Raw genomic sequence first — 19,124 nt, forward strand, 5'->3', positions numbered from 1 at the left:
CAGACTCAGGTGGACTCATTAGCCCCAGAGGTTGGAAAGACGGAGCAGGAAGGGGGATTCCATCCTGGCTGTGCCCCCAGCTCACCTGAGCAGGTCACTGTCTGCCCCCTCCATGGCTTACCCAAATGCCACGGAACCCAGAGGGGTTAACTCCAGCAGAGAACTCTGCCTGTGACGAGCACCCTCACAACCTCCAGATCCTTAATGAAAGGTGCACAGTTTCACCAAGGGTTTCCATCATTGGGAACTGTGTTTAAAATCCTGAAATAAAGACCGGATTTGTGTTGCCTGGCAAGAAAATGCTAATGCGGTCAACTCTGAATTATTCACCTGTGCACGCTTTTTGTATTATCCATGAAGAATTTAAACCCCAACCTAATTGGCCCGTATTGTTAGCAGGCTTCTTTTTAAGCACATCATATATCTTTTGTGCAGAGAATTCAAGTTTATTTTATTATTAGCTAAAGGAAAACATCATTAGACACAGTGCATTTTAATACTGTCCAGAAATAGCTCTTTTTACCTCTTACTGTTTGGATTTCTCCAATCAATTGTACTTACTGCAGGACCCAATTTGCCTTTGAGGGGGTAGTAATTGGAATGCCAAGACATAGAAAAATAACCCTGTCTCCTCAAAAGAGACCAGACTCTTCTGAGCACATGATTCGAGTTCATGACTGAAAGGGCAGCAGACGCGGCGTAACCCTGGAGCCGCGGGTGATCCACGCCCTGTGTCAGACTTGGACGCAGCGTCGGAATTTTTTGTCGCAGTCTTCAAGTCTTTCATTTTTAGCTTAAGCTGATGCCAAAGCTGGTGGACTTTCCCTGCCGACACACCAGCTGCCCTTCAGAGTCTGCTGACCCGCAGGAGATGCCAGCCTAAGATTTAAAAGCACAACAAACATTGCAACAAGTCAGAAATCACTCCTAGGATCAACGAAGGTTGACTGTACTCAGCTTTAAATTTCCTTTCATCTAACTCACACGTTTGCCCTTCTTCTGGTACTGAGCTAGAAGTCGGTGTCCCCTAGCCGACTGTAAAGCCTGTTAAAAGTCACGGCTGCCGCTACCGTGTGGTCACATGTAGCCGCCCGGACCAGAGTTGGCTGTGATAACGTCCTGTGAGGTCCGTGTGAACCTCAGCTGGTCTCTCCTGGGTCTGAGCAGGGAGAGGCACCCCGAGCGTTAGAAGGCATGGCCCTGGGCTTCACACCTCTTTAACGGTTGAAGTCCTTGCTTACTTGATCCACAGACTTTCTCCATTCGCCCAGGAAGGTACTGTATCTGTTCAACTTCGCAGGAAGCTACATCCCACCCACACAGACTCCCAGTTGCTGTAACTGAGCCTGCATCCATTCGGCCCTCAGCCTGTACGTGGCTCACCCGAGATCCTGCGTGGGCTCGAGTTCCTCCATCCAAGCTGCTCCTCTGGGCTTGACCTTGGCTGAACCGACACCGTGCCCCTATGCCTGGTGCAGACCCAGCGCAGGACACGTCGCCTGGGGGACTTTAGGAGCAGGCAGACCTCGAAGCCAGAGTTCTCTGCAGGGAAAAAACAGTCAAAGCCAGCCCGGGAACAAAACCTCTTTGGAAGGCGCTTGCTGCCTCTGCCGTCTCGGTGCATAATTTCCAAATTCTAGAAACTACACAGGCGAGTCTTGTGCTTTTTAATTAAGCTTCTCCAGTCTAGCACGTTAGCACCTTGCTTCCAAGTGCAGTCAGCTTTGATCTCAGTCACTCGGGTGACTCTGGAGCCCTTTGACAGGTAGACGTCAGGGGCTGAGACCCGCATCCTCGTGGTCAGAGGTGCTGAAAGGGGATGGGGCAAATCCGAGAAGCCCTGTCACCTTGCGAGGTCTCCCTGGAAGAGCCATGTGGGCTGCCCGGTCTCAGCTCGTGGTTTAGCCCCGGGTATGGAAGGAACACCCCTGCAAGGGTCCAGCCCTGGTGGATCCAGGGAATTCGAAGCGGGGACGGCGTCGGGGAGGATTAGGAAACAATTGCTTAATTAAACGTTAATTAAGGATATAAAGAGTTGTTAAATAAGGATAGCTCAGTGAGGAAATTCAGTGGAGAAAAGAGGCTGAATAATTCAGCCAGAAGGTGAGAGAAAGAACGTCATGAGGAGACCAAGTTTCGGTGAACAAGGCCCGCACTTTATTTTCCAAAGTAGTTTTTATACCTTAAGTTATGCATAGAGGATAATGGGGGAAGGGGTAGAGTCATGCAGTAAGCCAGGCTTTCTTCCTGCAAACTTATCATATGCAAAAGTTTAGGTGATTTGCATCATTTTCTGGCCCGGAGGCCTGTTAACATTTTAAGACCCTTTCTTCAGAAAACTTATTTTTCTCTAAAGGTGATTAGTCAGGCGCCACCCTCCAAAAGCATTAGATAAAGTTGCATTCCTAAAGGTCAAAGGTGTGGTGGGCTATAACAAGAAAAAGAATTAACTCAAGGGTCCAAGGTTACAAACATTAAAGCTACTACTTACACCAATTATATTAATCAATACACTGCCAGGGACACAGCAGGTAAGGGGTATGGAGACTTAGCAGCAAACATTGGCCCAACAAGTGAAAAAACCCTTCACCAATACAATTTCTAATCAATCTTTTAACTGCTCAAAGGAATCTGTATTTAGACAGTTTAGAACATCTCCTGCCTCTCACAGTTGGGAGGTCTGAGCAATCACATGTGGCCGGAAAAACCTATTCAGGCAGGCTAGAGGACTTCCAAAGGAGTTTGTAGGTTGAAACACTATCACACCCAGGAACTTTATTAACTGGAGCTGTTAAGTTAACTCTTTTTTCAGAGAGAGGTAGTGGGGGACAGCCCCCCGTAAAGTCAGAGGTGTAGGTGAGAGCACAAAGCAGAAAGTAGGCAGACTCTGGTTTTGGGAGTAGATGCTCGAGAACTTCCGGGGGAACTCCTGAAGCTCGATCCTGCCTTTGCCTATGCCGAGCCTCCTTCCTCATGACCTTTGCCACAGGTGGAGCTCCTGCTCCCGGCACACCCCAATTGCCTTTCCCCCAAAATAAAATGCTCAGGAGGAAAATGCACATTCCTGCAGCAGCTGACCCCCACCCACCCCCCGGCTCCACCAGGAAAGCCTTCGTTTATATATTATTTCCACGTCAAAATAAAGTATTCAAACCAAGTCAAAGGTGTGCTCAAGTCGTGTCGACTCTGTGCGACCCCATGGACTGTAGCCCGCCAGGCTCCTCTGTCCACGGGATTCTCCAGGCAAGAATACTGGAGGGGGTTGCCATCCCCTTCTCCAGGGGATCTTCCCAACCCAGGGATCAAACCCAGGTCTCTAACGTCTCCTACACTGGCAGGAGGTTCTTTACCACCAGCACTGCCTGGGAAGCCCCCAGTGCACGACAGGACTTATTGTTTTTTATTGCTTATGGCTTTATAGTAATGTGCTTTAGAATATATTAAGATACATATTTTTGAGTTTTTCTCCCGGTGGGAATGTTCCACAGCGTATTTTCTCTTTTTCCACTTGACCAGCTGCTTTGTCAGTTGACGCAGCCGTGTCTCATCCTGGGCCTCGTCGTCTTCCTCGTGTCCCTGCACCCAGACCAAGCGTCCTGATGATGTGGGCACAGCTCCGTTGGTTGCAGCAACACTTCTGCAACACGGACGCAGCTTGGTTTCCTTGATGATAAATATCCAGGTTGTCGCCAGGGTGTTTTTTTGCCGTTACAAATGTTGCTAAGACCAACGTTTTCCACATTTATTTCTAATCACCTTAAAGTAATTCTGTGGGGTACGAGTATCACCGCTGCTCTTCAGAAGGCACGTGGATTTATGCTTAGGTAGACACTCCATGTCAGCCTTGCAAAGATTCTGCCGACTTGGGCTCCCACCCACCACTGCAGTGCCAGCCCTGACCAAACCCGCACGTGCCTGGTTAGCTTTTGCAGATTTGTTGGGCAGCGCGTTACCCCGGTCACCGTGCCCCTATTAGAGGGACCGAGCGCCTTCTCAGGTAGCAGCCCGTCCATGCCCTCCCCCATTTTTCTCCTGGACCTTTCCCCTTTTTCTCACTGGTCTCCGGGAGCTTTTTGCATGATGGAGAGTTTTGTCTGTTACATACGATGCAGATCTTTTCTCTCTGCCCGTCTTTTATCCTTTTGTTTTCCTTAATGGTGAACTTGGAACAGAACCCATCTCAGCAGCAGTCAAGCCTTAGAGCACGTGCACAGAGCTTAGCGGGGTCAGCGCTGAAGGGCTCCCTGAGGGTCCGGGAGCAGAGCACCCTGTGTGCTGCAGGCGGGCCCCTGGGGACCCTCGGGAAACAGAAGGGTCACCCTGCTGGACCTGCATCCCTGCGCCCAGTTCCACTGAACTGAGACACTCGGAGTGTGGCTCCCCGGGCCCCGCCCGCAGTGACAGCTGACCCGAGGTTGCTGGTGGCCCTGGGCTCCGTCTCCTCTGTCTCAAGTGGGCAGGGCAAAGGGCTGTGGCTCAGAATGAATATCGAATATGTTATTATCAATGATCGTCCTGAAGTTTTTGTTGAGTATTTTTGCTGTAGTGAAAGTGAAAATTGCTCAGTCATGTCTGACTCTTTGTGACCCCATGGACTGTATAGTCCATGGAATTCTCCAGGCCAGAATACTGGAGTGGGTGGCTGTTCCCTTCTCCATGGGATCTTCCCAACCCAGGGATCGAACCTGAGTCTCCGGCATTGCAAGCAGATTATTTACCAGCTGAGCCACAAAATAAAGTGTGGTTTCTTAGGGCTCAGCTTCTCTGATCTCGGTTTTACCTCCTCATCTAACACACACACACACACACACCCCTGTGCACACACACACACCTCATACCTACGCACACACACTCACAGGGTTTCTGCACCACGTCGTGGCTCAGCTCCCCTGGAAGGCTGATTCTCTGGTTGTTACCTGCAGACTCGCCCGGCGTACCCCCCAGCGCCAACGCCCATCATCTGTTTAGAGGATTCAGTTTCGTGGCCTCCAGCCTGGTCCAGGAGCCCTCGCAGCAAGATCTGCACAAAGCCACGGTTCACCCTATCGTGCAGGTAACCTGCCATTGTCCAGGCCGTCCCCTGCATCCAGGCTGTCCCCCATGTGCAGGCTGTCCCCCATGTCCAGGCGGTCCCCCACATCCAGGCTGTCCCCCACGTGCAGGCTGTCCCCCATTGTCCAGGCGGTCCCCCGCATCCAGGCTGTCCCCCACGTGCAGGCTGTCCCCCATTGTCCAGGCGGTCCCCCGCATCCAGGTGGTCCCCCATGTCCAGGTTGTCCCCCATCATGCAGGAGATCCTGTAGAGCCCCTTGGTCCGCTCCCCCACCTCCCCAGGGACATGAGTGTCCACGCTGGTGGATATCCCAACTGCCATCATGAAATGTAGTTTTAGGGGGTCAGTGAAAGTGCCATTTTCATAAGGAGGTTTGCACTGTGTAAAGGTGAGCACTGTAGAGACTCCCACAAGGCATCAGGGCTACTTTTCCTTTAAGAACCGAGTCTGGGTGTGGTGGATGGTCTTGGAAGGCCATGTTTCTCTCCCCAAGGCCCTTTGGGAAAACACAGCTTGTGTAAAGTGGACCGCGCTGCGGCCATGTCACCGTAATGGGTGACTTTTTCTACATCCTGAAGCAGCAGGTGGGGCTGGGGAGGGGCGTCGGGGGTGGGATTTCCATCAGACAGTGACATCCAGATCCTGCTCTGGACGCAAGCACCAGAACCGCCGCCTGTGTCTCAGGGCATCTGACCTCCCCCCTCCGGATCCTCACTCCCTGGGGTCTTTGGGGGAAGCAGGTGGGGCAGCCAACCCAGGGTCCTGACCCGAAAGATGGGGACGCTGGGGTTGAGATCTGGAACCACCACCAGCCAGCCCTGCAACTGTGGTCTGAGCCGCCGCGCCTTCCTGGCCTCGGTGTCCCCACATGTGCAGGCTGGAGCCCCCTTTGCGCCTGCGTTCGGGGGCACTTGAACCAGAGCCCCCGACCCCGCTCTCCGCCGCTGTCTCTGCAGCAGCTGCACGGGAACAACATCCACTTCACTGACGGCTATGAGATCAAGGAGGACATCGGGGTGGGCTCCTACTCCGTGTGCAAGCGCTGTGTGCACAAGGCCACGGATACCGAGTACGCCGTGAAGGTAAGAGCAGGGCGCCCGGGCACGCGTCCGCAGCGCCGGGCCCCCGCAGGCACGTCCGGCTTCGTGAACACCCTCTCACGCATCTTTCCCCAGGCTCTGATGTGGGCAGTTCCGTTTGCCTTGATATCAGGTCACTTCTTAAAAAGCTATTTTGCAAATCATGAGTGTGTTCTTCTCCAGTCAACGTGTAGGTGGGTACTAAGCGCCTTTAGTAACTTTCCACCTGAAACACACTGGGACAAAAGCTTTGGGTGCTCGGTATTTTGGAAAATATAGAGTTGGGAGATAGGCAGCGCATCTGGGGAAGGAGGGGAGGAAGGGGGGAGGGATGAGGAAGGAAGTTACAGTCACCAAACTTAAAGAGATAAACAGAAGCAGATATTTTGTAACATTTGCAAAAGCTTCAGCAGAGAGCTGGCAGTTTTACCCTCAACATCAGGCCCAGTAAACAGTGACGACTGTCTACCACCCAGTTTGGCACTCTCTCCATCCTGCCTTTTGCTTCTGTAATTGTTGCTAAATTCAATATTTGATCTGGAAATCCAAAATATCAGTTTCTTGCATTTTCTGGTTGGTAAAATGTGGATAGTCAAAGCTATGGTTTTTCCAGTAGTCATGTGTGGATGTGAGAGTTGGACCATAAAGAAAGCTGAGCACCAAGGAATTGATGCTTTCTGAGAGTCCCTTGGACTTCAGGGAGATCCAACCAGTCCATCCTAAAGGAGATCAGTCCTGAATATTCATTGGAAGGACTGATGCTGAAGCTGAAGCTCCAATATTTTGGCCACCTGATTTGAAGAACTGACTCATCTGAAAAGACCCTGATGCTGAGAAAGATTGAAGGTGGGAGAAGGGGACGACAGAGGATGAGATGGTTGGATGGCATCACCGACTCAATGGACGTGAGTTTGAGCAAACTCCAAGAATTAGTGAAGGATAGGGAAGGCTGGCGTGCTGCAGTCCATGGGGTCACAAGGAGTCAGACATAACCAAGCAACTGAACAACAATAACAAAAATGTGGATGAAAGCTAAAACTTTCTGCTAAAGTCATAATCTATTTTTTGCAAAAAGCATGACTCGTGCGCTCTCCCTCCTCGAGGGTGAGAGCTGGTCTGTCCACCACTCGCCCACTCAGCTGGCCGGGAGGCGCTTGAGGACCCAGGTCCAGCGGATGGTGTCGTGGTGATCAGGGCGCCCTGGCTTACCCCAGGATGGTGCACGTGACGTTCCCCTGCTCTTCAAGGAGCCTCTAGGGACAGATGGAGCCCGTGCAGCAGGCAGTGGAGTGAGAGGAGGCGTTCCAGCCCCTGGGATCTCCTGAGCTCCAAGAAGATTGTTCCGAGCGATGGCTGCGATGCCTCGGCCTCATTCCACCCCACCCCCAGCTCCCCGGCCACTCCTGGGATCAGATGATCCTAGTGTCCAGCGGGACGTCTGCCCACGGCCTCGCACCCTGAGGACACGCTCAGCCCTGTCGGAGATACCAGCCCCAAGCATCGCACGTCCTTGGTTTAACTGGGGCTGGGAATTTATGGCTTTGTGACAAATACATCCTGAATTCCTCAAACAACACAGAGTGTTTACACTGGAGGAAGACTCAGTCTGTGCATTCCGCGGGTCTGGGGTCGTCAGCCTACCCAGTGTCTTGACCACGTCGAGGAGTGGTTGACGGAAGGAAATACCACACGATTTAAAATCCCTGGGTGGGTGGGGTTGCGGCTGCAGAGGGGCCACCCCGCATGTCGGTCTGATGCGTTTCTGGATTTGGCTCAATGAGGAGTTTCATTTTTCCTTGTCTTCGGGAGGATTTAACGGGATCTTGGATGATGCTGTTCCTATGTCCAGACAAGCTGATGGGAAGCGGAGAACCAAGTCCAGCCTCGACAAGAGGACTTCAGTTTTACTTAACATGTTTCACATGCTTCGTAAGCGTGCAGGGCCTTCTTAAAATCTTCCTGCGTGGCTCACTCCTCACAGGATTTCTTTAGACACTGTGTCGGGTGGCCAGCACCAGTCCTAGGGACAATCGAGGCTTCTGCTGAGCGCAGAGAAACGCGTCTTTTGTTCAGCAGGCGCCCAACACTGGTGCCCTTCCAGAGTGCAGCCTGACAAGGGAAGTTTCTGAAAATAAGCCTCCACTGACAAAGGCAACGGAGTCTTTCCCCCAGCGTCCCCATATCCAGCTCTCACCAAAAAGACACTGTCTGAATTCAGCTTTGTTAGCAACTGGCTTCTAACTCCGTCCCCAAAGATTGGACCCCACGATTGGCATTTCCGGGGATTCCAGCCCCAGCTTCTTGGGCACTGAAGCCAGGAACTGTGGCTGCAGCTGATGGTGCGAGTCCGAGCTGAAGTTGAAGATCCTTGAAGTCAAATCCTCGGGGTTCCCTGGACAGACTGGGCAGGTGGGCGTCGCAGGGACTGCCCTCATGGTCTCCGAGCCCCTGGTGGGTCGTGATTCGGCTGGAACTTGGATTAGGCGAGGAAGGAGGGGCGCCTCCCAGCGAGACGCACGCCCGCGACCGAGGCGGCACGGTTACCCGCTCGCCGAGCGTCGGCTCCTCCATCGGGGGGCAGACGCCCCGTCTGGATTTCCTTCCGAGACGAAAGCCGGCGGGAGTCCCACAGCAGAGAGCATTTAGGACGAGCCCATCTGCTCCCAAAGCTGCCCGGCCCCACTGCGGCTCCCCGTTCTGTTCCCTCTCCAGCGTTTCCAGGTAGAACACAGCGGAAGCGTGCGTTGGCTCTTCCGTGCTCTGCTGACCTGACGGGCAGCAGCACCGCACTCGCTGGCGGTGGAGCCGAGAAGCTGCCCGGCTCGGCGTGCTCTCGAACGTGACGCGGTTCAGCGACTCGGCTGCGAGTGGGTCCCAGCTCCGCACTCGCCCTGTTGAACTCCGGCGACACCTCTTCAGGCCACCACAGTGTGCAGACCCCACGCTGCAGACTGTTGGACGGAGAATGGGGTTGGTTTCATTCGGAGACAATCCAGTCGTGTCCTCTGTGCGGCTACTGGGAGGAGGCGGGAACGTCCCCTCTGCGTGCAGAGCCGCAGGAGGAAACCGCGGTCTCCCTGGACAGAAGGGCTATGGGCGGAATACGCGGGCCTTGCCTGAGGCCATCACACAGGGGTGATTTTGCCCCCCGGGGGAACATGTGTGGGGCAGGAGCTGCTCCTGGCGTGTGGTGCCCAGAGGTCAGGGTGTTTCCCCGAATCCCACGCAGGACAGCCCCCACCCTAGTGCCCCAGAGACTCAACCCCACAAGGTCAGGCGAGGTTGGGAACCCCAACCTAAAGCATAAAGATAAAGGAGTGTTGGGTAAACAAATCCGGCAGCTGGTGTCTGGAGATGAGGGCGGTTTCCTTCTCTGCGGAGCCTCTGCTTGCTGTCCTGGTAGCTGGATGCCTATGCACCAGGAACACGCTTCGTGCAGGGCAGGACACCCCCTCTCTGCCCAGAGCCGGGGTCCAGGTGCGGCCCTTCTGAGGGGCCTCGGGGCCAGTCCCAAACCATCAGCCTCCAAGCTCAGAGTTCAGCGTGCAGCGGCTCTCACATTCTTGGAAATATCACTGTGTTTTGCTTTCAGTTTATGTCAGCCTTATAAATACCTACTTTTGTATCGTAAATACTCTGTCGTCACATTCACTGCAATTTTAATTAAACTGCAATTTCAGTTCGAGGTCTTTATACCAATATACTGAAACCAACCTACCCAGGTATACACCCAGAAAACAAAATTGCTGGTTTTGCACTTGTTCTCAGCTGCATTTTTATACTCGGGTCCTGAATTAGTGAGACCACATGGAATAGCGACTCTCTCAGTGACTCTGGGAGGCAGTGGAGGACAGGGGAGCCTGGTGTGCTGCAATCCATGGGGTCACAAAGAGCCGGACATGACCTGGTGACTGAACAACAGGAGTCTGGTCCCTGGGCTTGGGCCCTGCCCCCTGCTGAAGCAAACCCCACCAGGTGCCCGGGGCCCCCCACCGGGAGAGTCTGACCTGGGAGGACACGTCGCTGACCCCCCACCTCAGCTTCATCTGGTGGGGTGTCCCCCCGTGCACCTGCCTCAGGCTAGGACGGCTGAAGGGGAAGAACCATGGCGTTGTCTCAGGCATGTTGCAGTGAACAGATGTGCCCTGCTTGCTGAGACCTCGGAGCTGTTCTCACGGGCGTCTGATGTGAGACTCAGGTCCACCTCTGTGTTCCCAGCCAGCCCCAGAGGCTAGTGGGAGGGGATGAAATTGTGTAAGACTTGGAAATAACACAACACACAAACTGCACAGATGCCAGAGCGTTAATGCACCTTCCATTTTAAATAAGATTGAAATGGAATCGTGATGAACTGCAGAAGGTAACTATGATTCACTAGGATTCAAAGGCGAGAGGTATATTTGGAAGGAAAAGATAATTCATATTCTTATTTCATGAGAGGTTCTGTGCTCACTTTGTACAAGTTGCATGCAGTTTTGCTTTCATTCAGTTTTAGGTCTTTGTGGCTTGACGTGACCGGGTGCGTATTTTAGTCTATGCCAGTTTCCACACCATTCCCACCACCCGCAACCCCACCGCCCCGACCCACTGCCCACAGCGGTTTCCTCACTCAGTTCAGTTCAGTTCAGCCGCTCAGTTGGGTCTGACTCTGCAACCCCATGGACTGCACATGCCAGGCTTCCCTGTCCATCACCAACTCCCAGAGCTTTCTCAAACTCATATCCATTGAGTCAGTGATGCCATCCAACCATCTCATCCTCTGCCATATCCTTCTCCTCCTGCCTTCAATCTTTCCCAGCATCAGGGTCTTTTCCAATGAGTCAGTTCTTCACATCACATGGCCAAGGTATTGGAGCTCCAGCTTCAGCATCAGTCCTTCCAATGAGCATTCAGGACTGATTTCCTTTAGGATGGACTGGTTGGATCTCCTTCCTGTCCAAGAGACTCTCAAGAGACTTCTCCAACACCGCAGTTCAGAAGTATCCATTCTTCACTGCTCAGCTTTCTTTAGAGTCCAACTCTCACATCCATACATGACCACTGGAAAAACCATAGCCTTGGCTAGACGGACCTTTGTTGGCAAAGTAATGTCTCTGCTTCTGAATATGCTCTCTAGGTTGGTCATAACTTTCCTTTCAAGGAGTAAGCGTCTTTTAATTTCATGGCTGCAATCACCATCTGCAGTGATTTTGGAGCCCAAGAAAATAAAGGCAGCCACTGTTTCCCTTGTTTCCCCATCTATTTGCCATGAAGTGATGGGACCACATTCCATGATCCTCATTTTCTGAATGTTGAGCTTTAAGCCAACTTTTTCACTCTCCTCTTTCACTTTCTTCAAAAGGTTCTTTAGTTCCTCTTCACTTTCTGCCATAAGAGGGGTGTCATCTGCGTATCTGAGGTTATTGATATTTCTCCCGGCAATCTTGATCCCAGCTTGTGCTTCCTCCAGCCCAGCGTTTCTCATGATGTACTCTGCATATAAGTTAAATCAGCAGGGTGACAATATACAGCCTTGATGTACTCCTTTTCCTATTTGGAACCAGTCCGTTGTTCGATGTCTAGTTCTGTTTTTCTTGTCCTGCATACAGATTTCTCAAGAGGCAGATCAGGTGGTTTTGTATTCCCATCTCTCGAAGAATTTTCCACAGTTTGTTGTGATCCACACAGTCAAAGGCTTTGGCATAGTCAATAGAGCAGAAATAGATGTTTTTCTGGAACTCTCTTGCTTTTTCGATGATCCAACGGATGTTGGCAATTTGATCTCTGGTTCCTCTGCCTTTTCTAAAACAGGCTTGAACATCTGGAAGTTCTCAATTCACGTACTGTGGAAGCCTAGCCTGGAGCAATTTGAGCATTACTTTGCTAGTGTGTGAGATGAGTGCAATTGTGTGGTAGTTTGAGCATTCTTTGGCATTGTCTTTCTTTGGGATTGGAATGAAAACTGACCTTTTCCTGTCCCGTGGCCACTGCTGAGTTTTCCATATTTGCTGGCATATTGAATGCAGCACTTTCACAGCATCATCTTTTAGGACTTGAAATAGCTCAACGGGAATTCCATCACCTCCACTAGCTTTATTCATAGTGATGCTTCCTAAGGCCCATTTGACTTCACATTCCAGGATGTCTGGCTCTAGGTGAGTGATCACACCATCATGGTTATCTGGGTTATGAAGATCTTTTTTGTATAGTTCTGTGTATTCTTGCCACCTGTTCTTAGTCTCTTCTGCTTCTGTTAGGTCCATACCCTATCTTTCCTTTATTGTGCCCATCTTTGCATGAAATGTTCCCTTGGTATCTCTTTTTCTTGAAGAGATCTCTAGTCTTTCCCATTCTATTGTTTTTCTCGATTTCTTTGCACTGATCACTGAGGAAGGCTTTCTTATCTCTCCTTGCTATTCTTTGGAACTCTGCATTCAGATGAGTATATCTTTCCTTTTCTCACTTGCCTTTTGCTTCTCTTCTTTTCTCAGCTATTTGTAAGGCTTCCTCATACAGCCATTTTGCTTTTTTGCATTTCTTTCTCTTAGGGATGGTTTTCATGAACACCTCCTAAACAATATCAAGAACCTCCATCCATAGTTCTTCAGGCACTCTGTCTATCAGATCTAATCCCTTGAATCTATTTGTCACTTTCACGGTATAATCATAAGGAATTTAATTTAGGTCTAGTGGTTTTCCCTACTGTCTTCAATTTAAGTCTGAATTTGGCCATAAGGAGTTCATGATCTGAGCCACAGTCAGCTCCCAGTCTTGTTTTGCTGACTATATAGAGCTTCTCCATCTTTGGCTGCAAAGAATATAATCAATCTGATTTCGGTGTTGACCATCTGGTGATGTCCATGTGTAGAGTCTTCTCTTCTATTGTTGGAAGAGAGTGTTTGCTATGACCAGTGCATTCTGTTGGCAAAACTTTGTTAGCCTTTGTCCTCCAAGGTCAAACTTGCCTGTTGCTCCAGGTATCTCTTGACTTCCTACTTCTGCATTCCAGACCCCTGTGATGAAAAGGACACCTGTTTTTGGTGTTAGTTCTAGAAGGTAGTGTAGGTCTTCATGGAATCATTCAACTGCAGCTTCTTCAGCGTTACTGGTTGGGGCATAGACTTGGATTACTGTGATATTGAATGGTTTGCCTTGGAAATGAACAGAGATCATTCTGTCATTTTTGAGATTGCATCCAAGTACTGTATTTCAGACTCTTTTGTTGACTATGATGGCTACTCCATTTCTTCTAATGGATTCTTGCCCACAGTCGTAGATATAATGATCATCTGAGTTAAATTCACCCATTCCAGTCCATTTTAGTTCACTGACTGCTAAAATGTTGACATTCACTCTTGCCATCTCCTGTTTGACCACTTCCAATTTGCCTTGATTCTTGGACCTAACATTCCAGGTTCCTAGGCAATATTGCTCTTTACAGCATCGGACCTTGCTTCTATCACCAGTCACATTCACAGCTGGGTGTTGTTTTTCTTTGGCTCCACCCCTTCATTCTTTCTGGAATTATTTCCCCACTGATCTCCAGTAGCATATTGGGCACCTACTGACTTGGGGAGTTCATCTTTCAGTGTCCTATCTTTTTACCTTTTCATACTGTTCATGGGGTTCTCAAGGTAAGAATGCTGAAGTGGTTTGCCATTGCCTTCTCCAGTGGACCATGTTTTGTCAGAACTCTCCACCATGACCCATCTGTCTTGCGTGGCCCTCCATGGCATGGCTCATAGTTTCACTGATTTAGACAAGGCTGTGGTCCGTGTGATCAGTTTGGTTAGTCTTCTGTGATTGTGGTTTTCATTCTATCTGCCCTCTGATGGATAAGGGTCAGAGCTTGTGGAAGCTTCCTGATGGGAAGGACTGGTTGTGGAGGAATCTGGGTCTTGTTCTCACTCAGGTGGAACCCAGATTCTTGCAGTGGCCAGCAGGCCTGCACTGCCCTGTTCCCGGAGCTCCTCCGGCCCCTCCTCACCCCATCCTTAGCCCACTCCCACGGGAGCAGCGCCCCTCCCTGAACCCAGAACCCCTCTCCCCTGCTGGGCGTCAGTCTCTCTGACCACGGTGTGGTCCCCGCCTGTCCCCGTCCTCCCGGCCTGCAGTGCCTGTTTCAGGGCTCTTAGAACCCAGCGTGCTTCCCAGCTCGCTTCCTGTCCACACCCCATCACAATGCTTGGTGGTAGCAAGGACGGATGGTGAGAGAGAAAAGTCCCAGAAGTTCCCTGGTGGCCCAGTGGTGGGGACTCTGCTGTCACTCTTGGGGCCTGGGTGCAACCCCTTGTCAAGGAGCTAAGATTCCACAAGCCGCGTGGTGTGACCGAAAGAGGGAGAGAGAGAGAGAGAGATAGCAATCCGGGGCTTTTCTTCAAATTCAGAATCACTGCATCCCTTCCTTTGGCTTGTTTATTGTCAGAGTGGGCAGGACGCCTGGTCCACCCAACACTTCTTGTCTCTAGATCGCATTTCCTTCTGCACGCATCTCCTTACTGAACCCCTCTGTTCAGTAACCAGTTACTTTCATTCATTTTTTACAATTTTGTATTAACTATTTTTCCCAGGCAGACACAGTGCTAGGTTCCAGGCAAAAGCAAACCTGTTCTCGGGAAACTCACAGTCCAGCCAGGTAGGGCTTTACTGATCACAGAACCAGAGCCCAGAGCCAAATGGGGATATCGCTGATGAATCGAAAACTAAGGGAGCCCTCTGTGGCTGCAGCCTCTCTGGTTGGCCTGTTTCCTCTGCAGACACACAGACACAGGCTCCTCTCACCCAAGGCGCCGCTCGCCCGTTTCCTTGTGTGTCTGCGAGGCTCACACGGGTCTGAGTGGACGTCAGCAGCCATGGCCACGTTGTCCCGAAGGGCAGCACAGCTGGGAGTCCTTTCAGGCGCAGATTCTTGTGTTCTTAAAATAGCAATGGAGTCAGGTAAAAATAAAGCTCCATCCTTGAAACTGTGCCAGAGTCAGCGTCTCCCGATTTGTAATTCTAGTTAAGTGTGGCCAACACACTCGGGGCTGAAGCTGGCCTGACTGTCCACCCCATTTGTATTCACAACAGACTGCTGACAGTTACACCGCGTTTCTGGGCCCATTTTCATGCTGCGTATGTAATTTGTCAACCAGAAAAGCAGTGGAATTAAGACAGATGGCTGACGTGAATAGAGCTTATTTTTAGAAGGAAAATTGATTGGCATGGAAATTTAATTTTTTCCGGCAGGAAAACTTGGAGCCCTTTATCTGTGTCATTTGTTTAAGTTAATTGAACAAGAGAAGGTATCTGTTCAATTTTACAAGGGACTCCACGCTCTGCTAGTCTCGTTTCAAATATGGTATTAATCCTCTCGACAAGTCAGAGGAAACACTCTGCCTCGGGAGGGGGTGTGGCGGGCCTGGGCGTTCTCCCCGCATCTTGTGCACCTCGAGGCCCTGTATTATTCAGCCTCTGGGAGGGGGCCCATGCCGAACAGAGGTGAGGAAGAGGAAGATGGGGAAATGCAGAGACCAAAAGGAAGAGGAACAAGCATGTGGATGCTGGAACGTCTGGACCAGTCTCGTCCCCGCCTTCAGCCAGCAGGAGTAAGACGTGCTGATACCTACCTGTGCTTAGGAGAATCCTGTCCTCTGCCTCTTTTGCTGGGGCTGGACTCGCTTCGTGGGCTGTGGAAGCATACAGCTGCTCAGACAGCAGCTCCTGGAGAGTCTGGTTTGCCAGCCTCTCTGGGCGCTGACCGCCGGGTGGCGTCTGCGCCAGGAGAGGACAGACCCTCTGCTCCTCCCCACCTGTGGTCTGTCCACAGCCTCTGAGTGTCCGCACGGAGAAGGGAGGCCTTGCATGTGGACCTGTTTACTGAGAATTCTCCCCTCACTTTTGTTGCATAAGGAACATTATAAAGCAACATTGTTCTCAAAATAAGGGACTCGATTGACCAGGGCTCGCTTGAACGAGAAGCCAGTCCCACAATCATCATCCCAAGAAACTGACCCCCACGGAGAAGAAGTTCCTTCCTGGACACTTCCGAACAGTGTCCTCGACCCCCGGCTGTCCGCCACAAACCTGGGCTTTGCGCTCAGGCAGAGGGGCCAGTCGTCACGCCTCTGTGTGCCCTTCCTGAGCTTTCTGCAAACAACCGCAGGAAAACATCTGTGGATAAACGCAGCCAGCCCTCGCTGACGACAGTCAGGATCAGGACTCTGGGTCTGAACAGAACTCGCCGCTGTGTGCTGGCCCCCCATCGCCCAGACTGGGTGGGAGGCAGCAGCCAGCAGGGCAGGTGCGGGAGCCTGAGCCCGCCTCCGCTCCCCGGGGACCCCCTCCAGGCATTGCCCACTCCCCAACTCCAGGCCCACTAGGGACCCCACCACGGTGCCCTGCCCGCCCCCTGGCTTCCGGTTGGTGCCACCTGGGGAGACACCCCAGGAGGGAGGAGGGCAGCATGCCCAGGCCTGGGGGCCCTGTCCATGCAGCTGCCACCTCTGGTCCCGTGACGGTTCCCTCACCCTGCCCCGCACCATCAGCATGGTAAAAAAAGTGTCTTCTTTCTTGTTCAGCCTGCGTCCTGTCCCATCGTGATTTGTCTGTCTAGTCAAAGCTATGGTTTTTCCAGTAGTCATGTTATCAGTGTGAGAGCTGGACCATAAAGAAGACTGAGCACTGAAGAACTGGTGCTTTTGAACTGTGGTGTTGGAGAAGACTCTTGAGAGTCCCTTGCACTGCAAGGAGACCAACCAGTCCATCCTAAAGGAGATCAGTCCTGGGTGTTCATTGGAAGGATTGATGCTGAAGCTGAAACTCAAATACTTTGGCCACCTGATGCGAAGAGCTGACTCATTGGAAAAGACCCTGATGCTGGGAAAGATTGAAGGCAGGAGGAGAAGGGGCCGACAGAGGTTGAGATGGTTGGATAGCACCACCGACTCAATAGACATGAGTTTGAGCAAGCTCTGTGAGTTGGTGATGGACAGGGAAGCCAGGCGTACTGCAGTCCATGGGGTCGCAAAGAGATGGACACGACTTCGTGACTGAACAACAACAAAAATCCTAAAGTTTCATTTGCAAAAAAAAAAAAAAAGAATATACTATTAACTTTTAAAAAAAACCACCACTAATGATTTTAATCTTCTCAAGTTGCAAAGGGTTCACAGCCCAGGAACTGCATGGCCAGCAGGCAGCTGGGGCAGAGAGGGTCCTAGAACCTTGCTGGCCAGCGTGGGACCCACGCAGCATAAAGACCACACCGCGGGCAGCTAAGCATCCTCATGTTAAGGCTTCCCCTTCACCAGCTGCTGAAGGAGCCTTTAGACGGACGCTCTGTGTGTTGACTTCCTTCAGTAACAGAAGTCACCCTGGTGTCCGAGCTAGAACCTCAGTAACAAGAGGAGGAAGGTGCTGGGTCAAGAAAGGATGCGTGACGTTTCACTTGACACTGAGCCCGTGTGCCGTGGGGCTCACGGTCCCGGTGTGATGTCAGCAGGGCCTGGCGGCGGGTTTAAAACCGAGCCAGGGAGAAGCACAGACTCCGTGACCATCTTCCTCGGCGGTGAAGGGGCAGCGGTGTGGGGGCTGGCAGAGCACTCACTCTGGGTCCTCCTCCACCCCCCGGGCATTTTGCTTACCTGAATAAGAGAGTGGGTTTATGCTGAGCTCTGCTTGGAGCCTTGGATGCGATGGGGAGTGAAAGCGAGTTTTCCTTCCTCTGAAATGCGTGTCCTCCCCGTGGCGAATGTTTTGAAATTGGGTGAAGCTGATGTGCAGGGAAGAGCACTGCTTCTGAGTGTCAAATCCCACCAGGTGCTGTAGACTGCATGCTCAGGGTCCCCTCCCCAGCCCGCTCCATCCCCACAGAAAGCAGGACCAGGGCGCAGGAAGCTGCCTCCGGAGGAGCCCGTGGTAATCCACCCACAGTGACAAGGCATGAATGAACGCCTGCCTGGATCAAGGTCTGCGTTCATCCATGACATCTGTGGCTGGAAGCTGGAGAAGGAGATGGCCCCACTCCAGTGTTCTTGCCTGGAGAATCCTGTGGACGGAGGAGCCTGGTGGGCTGCTGTCCATAGGGTCGCACAGAGTCGGACATGACTGAAGCAAATTAGCGTGCATCCATGCATGCTTGGAAAAGGAAATAGCAACCCACTCCAGTGTTCTTGCCTGGAGAATCCCAGGGACAGGGGAGCCTGGTGGGCTGCCGTCTATGGGGTCACACAGAGTCGGTCACGACTGAAGTGACTTAGCAGCAGCAGCAGTGGTTGGAAGCCATCTGTCTTCACGGAGGAAAGGATATTCCTGCCATCCTAAGATCTGGGCTACACTTGCCAGGAAGAGGAGGGAGGTTAGAAACCTGAAAGAGCATCCGTTCAGATAAGCCATGACACAGCCTCAGCGCCACATCAACCCAACATCTTTCGGTCAGAACCGCACTGGGTCTCCCCCGGTGTCTCCCTGTCCAAACCATGCTGAGTCTCCCTTTGTGCCTCATGTGTAGCTTCCCAAGAAGGCAAGAGACACACAGCAGCTGGAGGCCCGCTTTGGACAGAGAGTTGGCACAGCCCTGCCCCTCCCAGAGCCTGATGAGTGTAGAAAAAAACACCTTCTGCTTTTGGGGTGCCTGTGTGAGCTCCCCAAACTCTCCCTTCTTCATCCAGCTGTGTAACGGCCTAAAATTTAATGTCTGGAGGCGAGTGCCCTCTTTTTTTTTTTTTTAATGTCAGTCTGTTGCTCACTAGTAAAGAAAGGATGGCCATGCGTTTCTGGGCAGTGTTGGGTTATCTTGGCTGAGCTCAAGCTAGAGAGGGGAGGGGGAGGGCGCAGAAGGGGTCCCAGCCGCCGGCGCCCGCTGGACGCGGAATGTCACACACCCTGTCTGTTTCAGATCATCGACAAGAGTAAAAGGGACCCCTCGGAGGAGATCGAGATTCTCCTGCGGTACGGCCAGCACCCTAACATCATCACCCTCAAAGACGTAAGTGCCCTCGGACGGCGGCGCCGCTGTCGCCGAGCTGTGCCTG

At 51.9% G+C, this 19,124-nt stretch overlaps 1 protein-coding gene and 1 long non-coding RNA gene across 10 annotated transcripts in view; one reads left to right on the forward strand and one right to left on the reverse strand.

Annotated features, from left to right (window-relative positions):
* Window positions 1-19,124, forward strand: part of RPS6KA2 (ribosomal protein S6 kinase A2) — a 331,893-nt gene that overhangs the window by 297,839 nt on the left and 14,930 nt on the right. For all 9 annotated transcript variants that reach the window (XM_044924007.2, XM_044924008.2, XM_044924009.2 and 6 more), the window contains 3 exons: window positions 4,923-5,053; window positions 6,010-6,135; window positions 18,989-19,078. In XM_044924007.2, the coding sequence (XP_044779942.1) occupies window positions 4,923-5,053; window positions 6,010-6,135; window positions 18,989-19,078 (347 nt within the window). The remainder of the gene's footprint in view (window positions 1-4,922; window positions 5,054-6,009; window positions 6,136-18,988; window positions 19,079-19,124) is intronic.
* LOC123327629 lies at window positions 745-15,858 on the reverse strand. Its single transcript, XR_006542239.1, has 3 exons — window positions 15,720-15,858; window positions 1,384-1,542; window positions 745-879 (listed from the first exon to the last, which is right to left on the reverse strand). It is a non-coding gene; the product is annotated as an uncharacterized LOC123327629 (long non-coding RNA).

The sequence above is a fragment of the Bubalus bubalis genome, chromosome 10, assembly GCF_019923935.1.
Source record: "Bubalus bubalis isolate 160015118507 breed Murrah chromosome 10, NDDB_SH_1, whole genome shotgun sequence".
In the NCBI taxonomy this organism is placed as follows: Eukaryota; Metazoa; Chordata; class Mammalia; order Artiodactyla; family Bovidae; genus Bubalus; species Bubalus bubalis.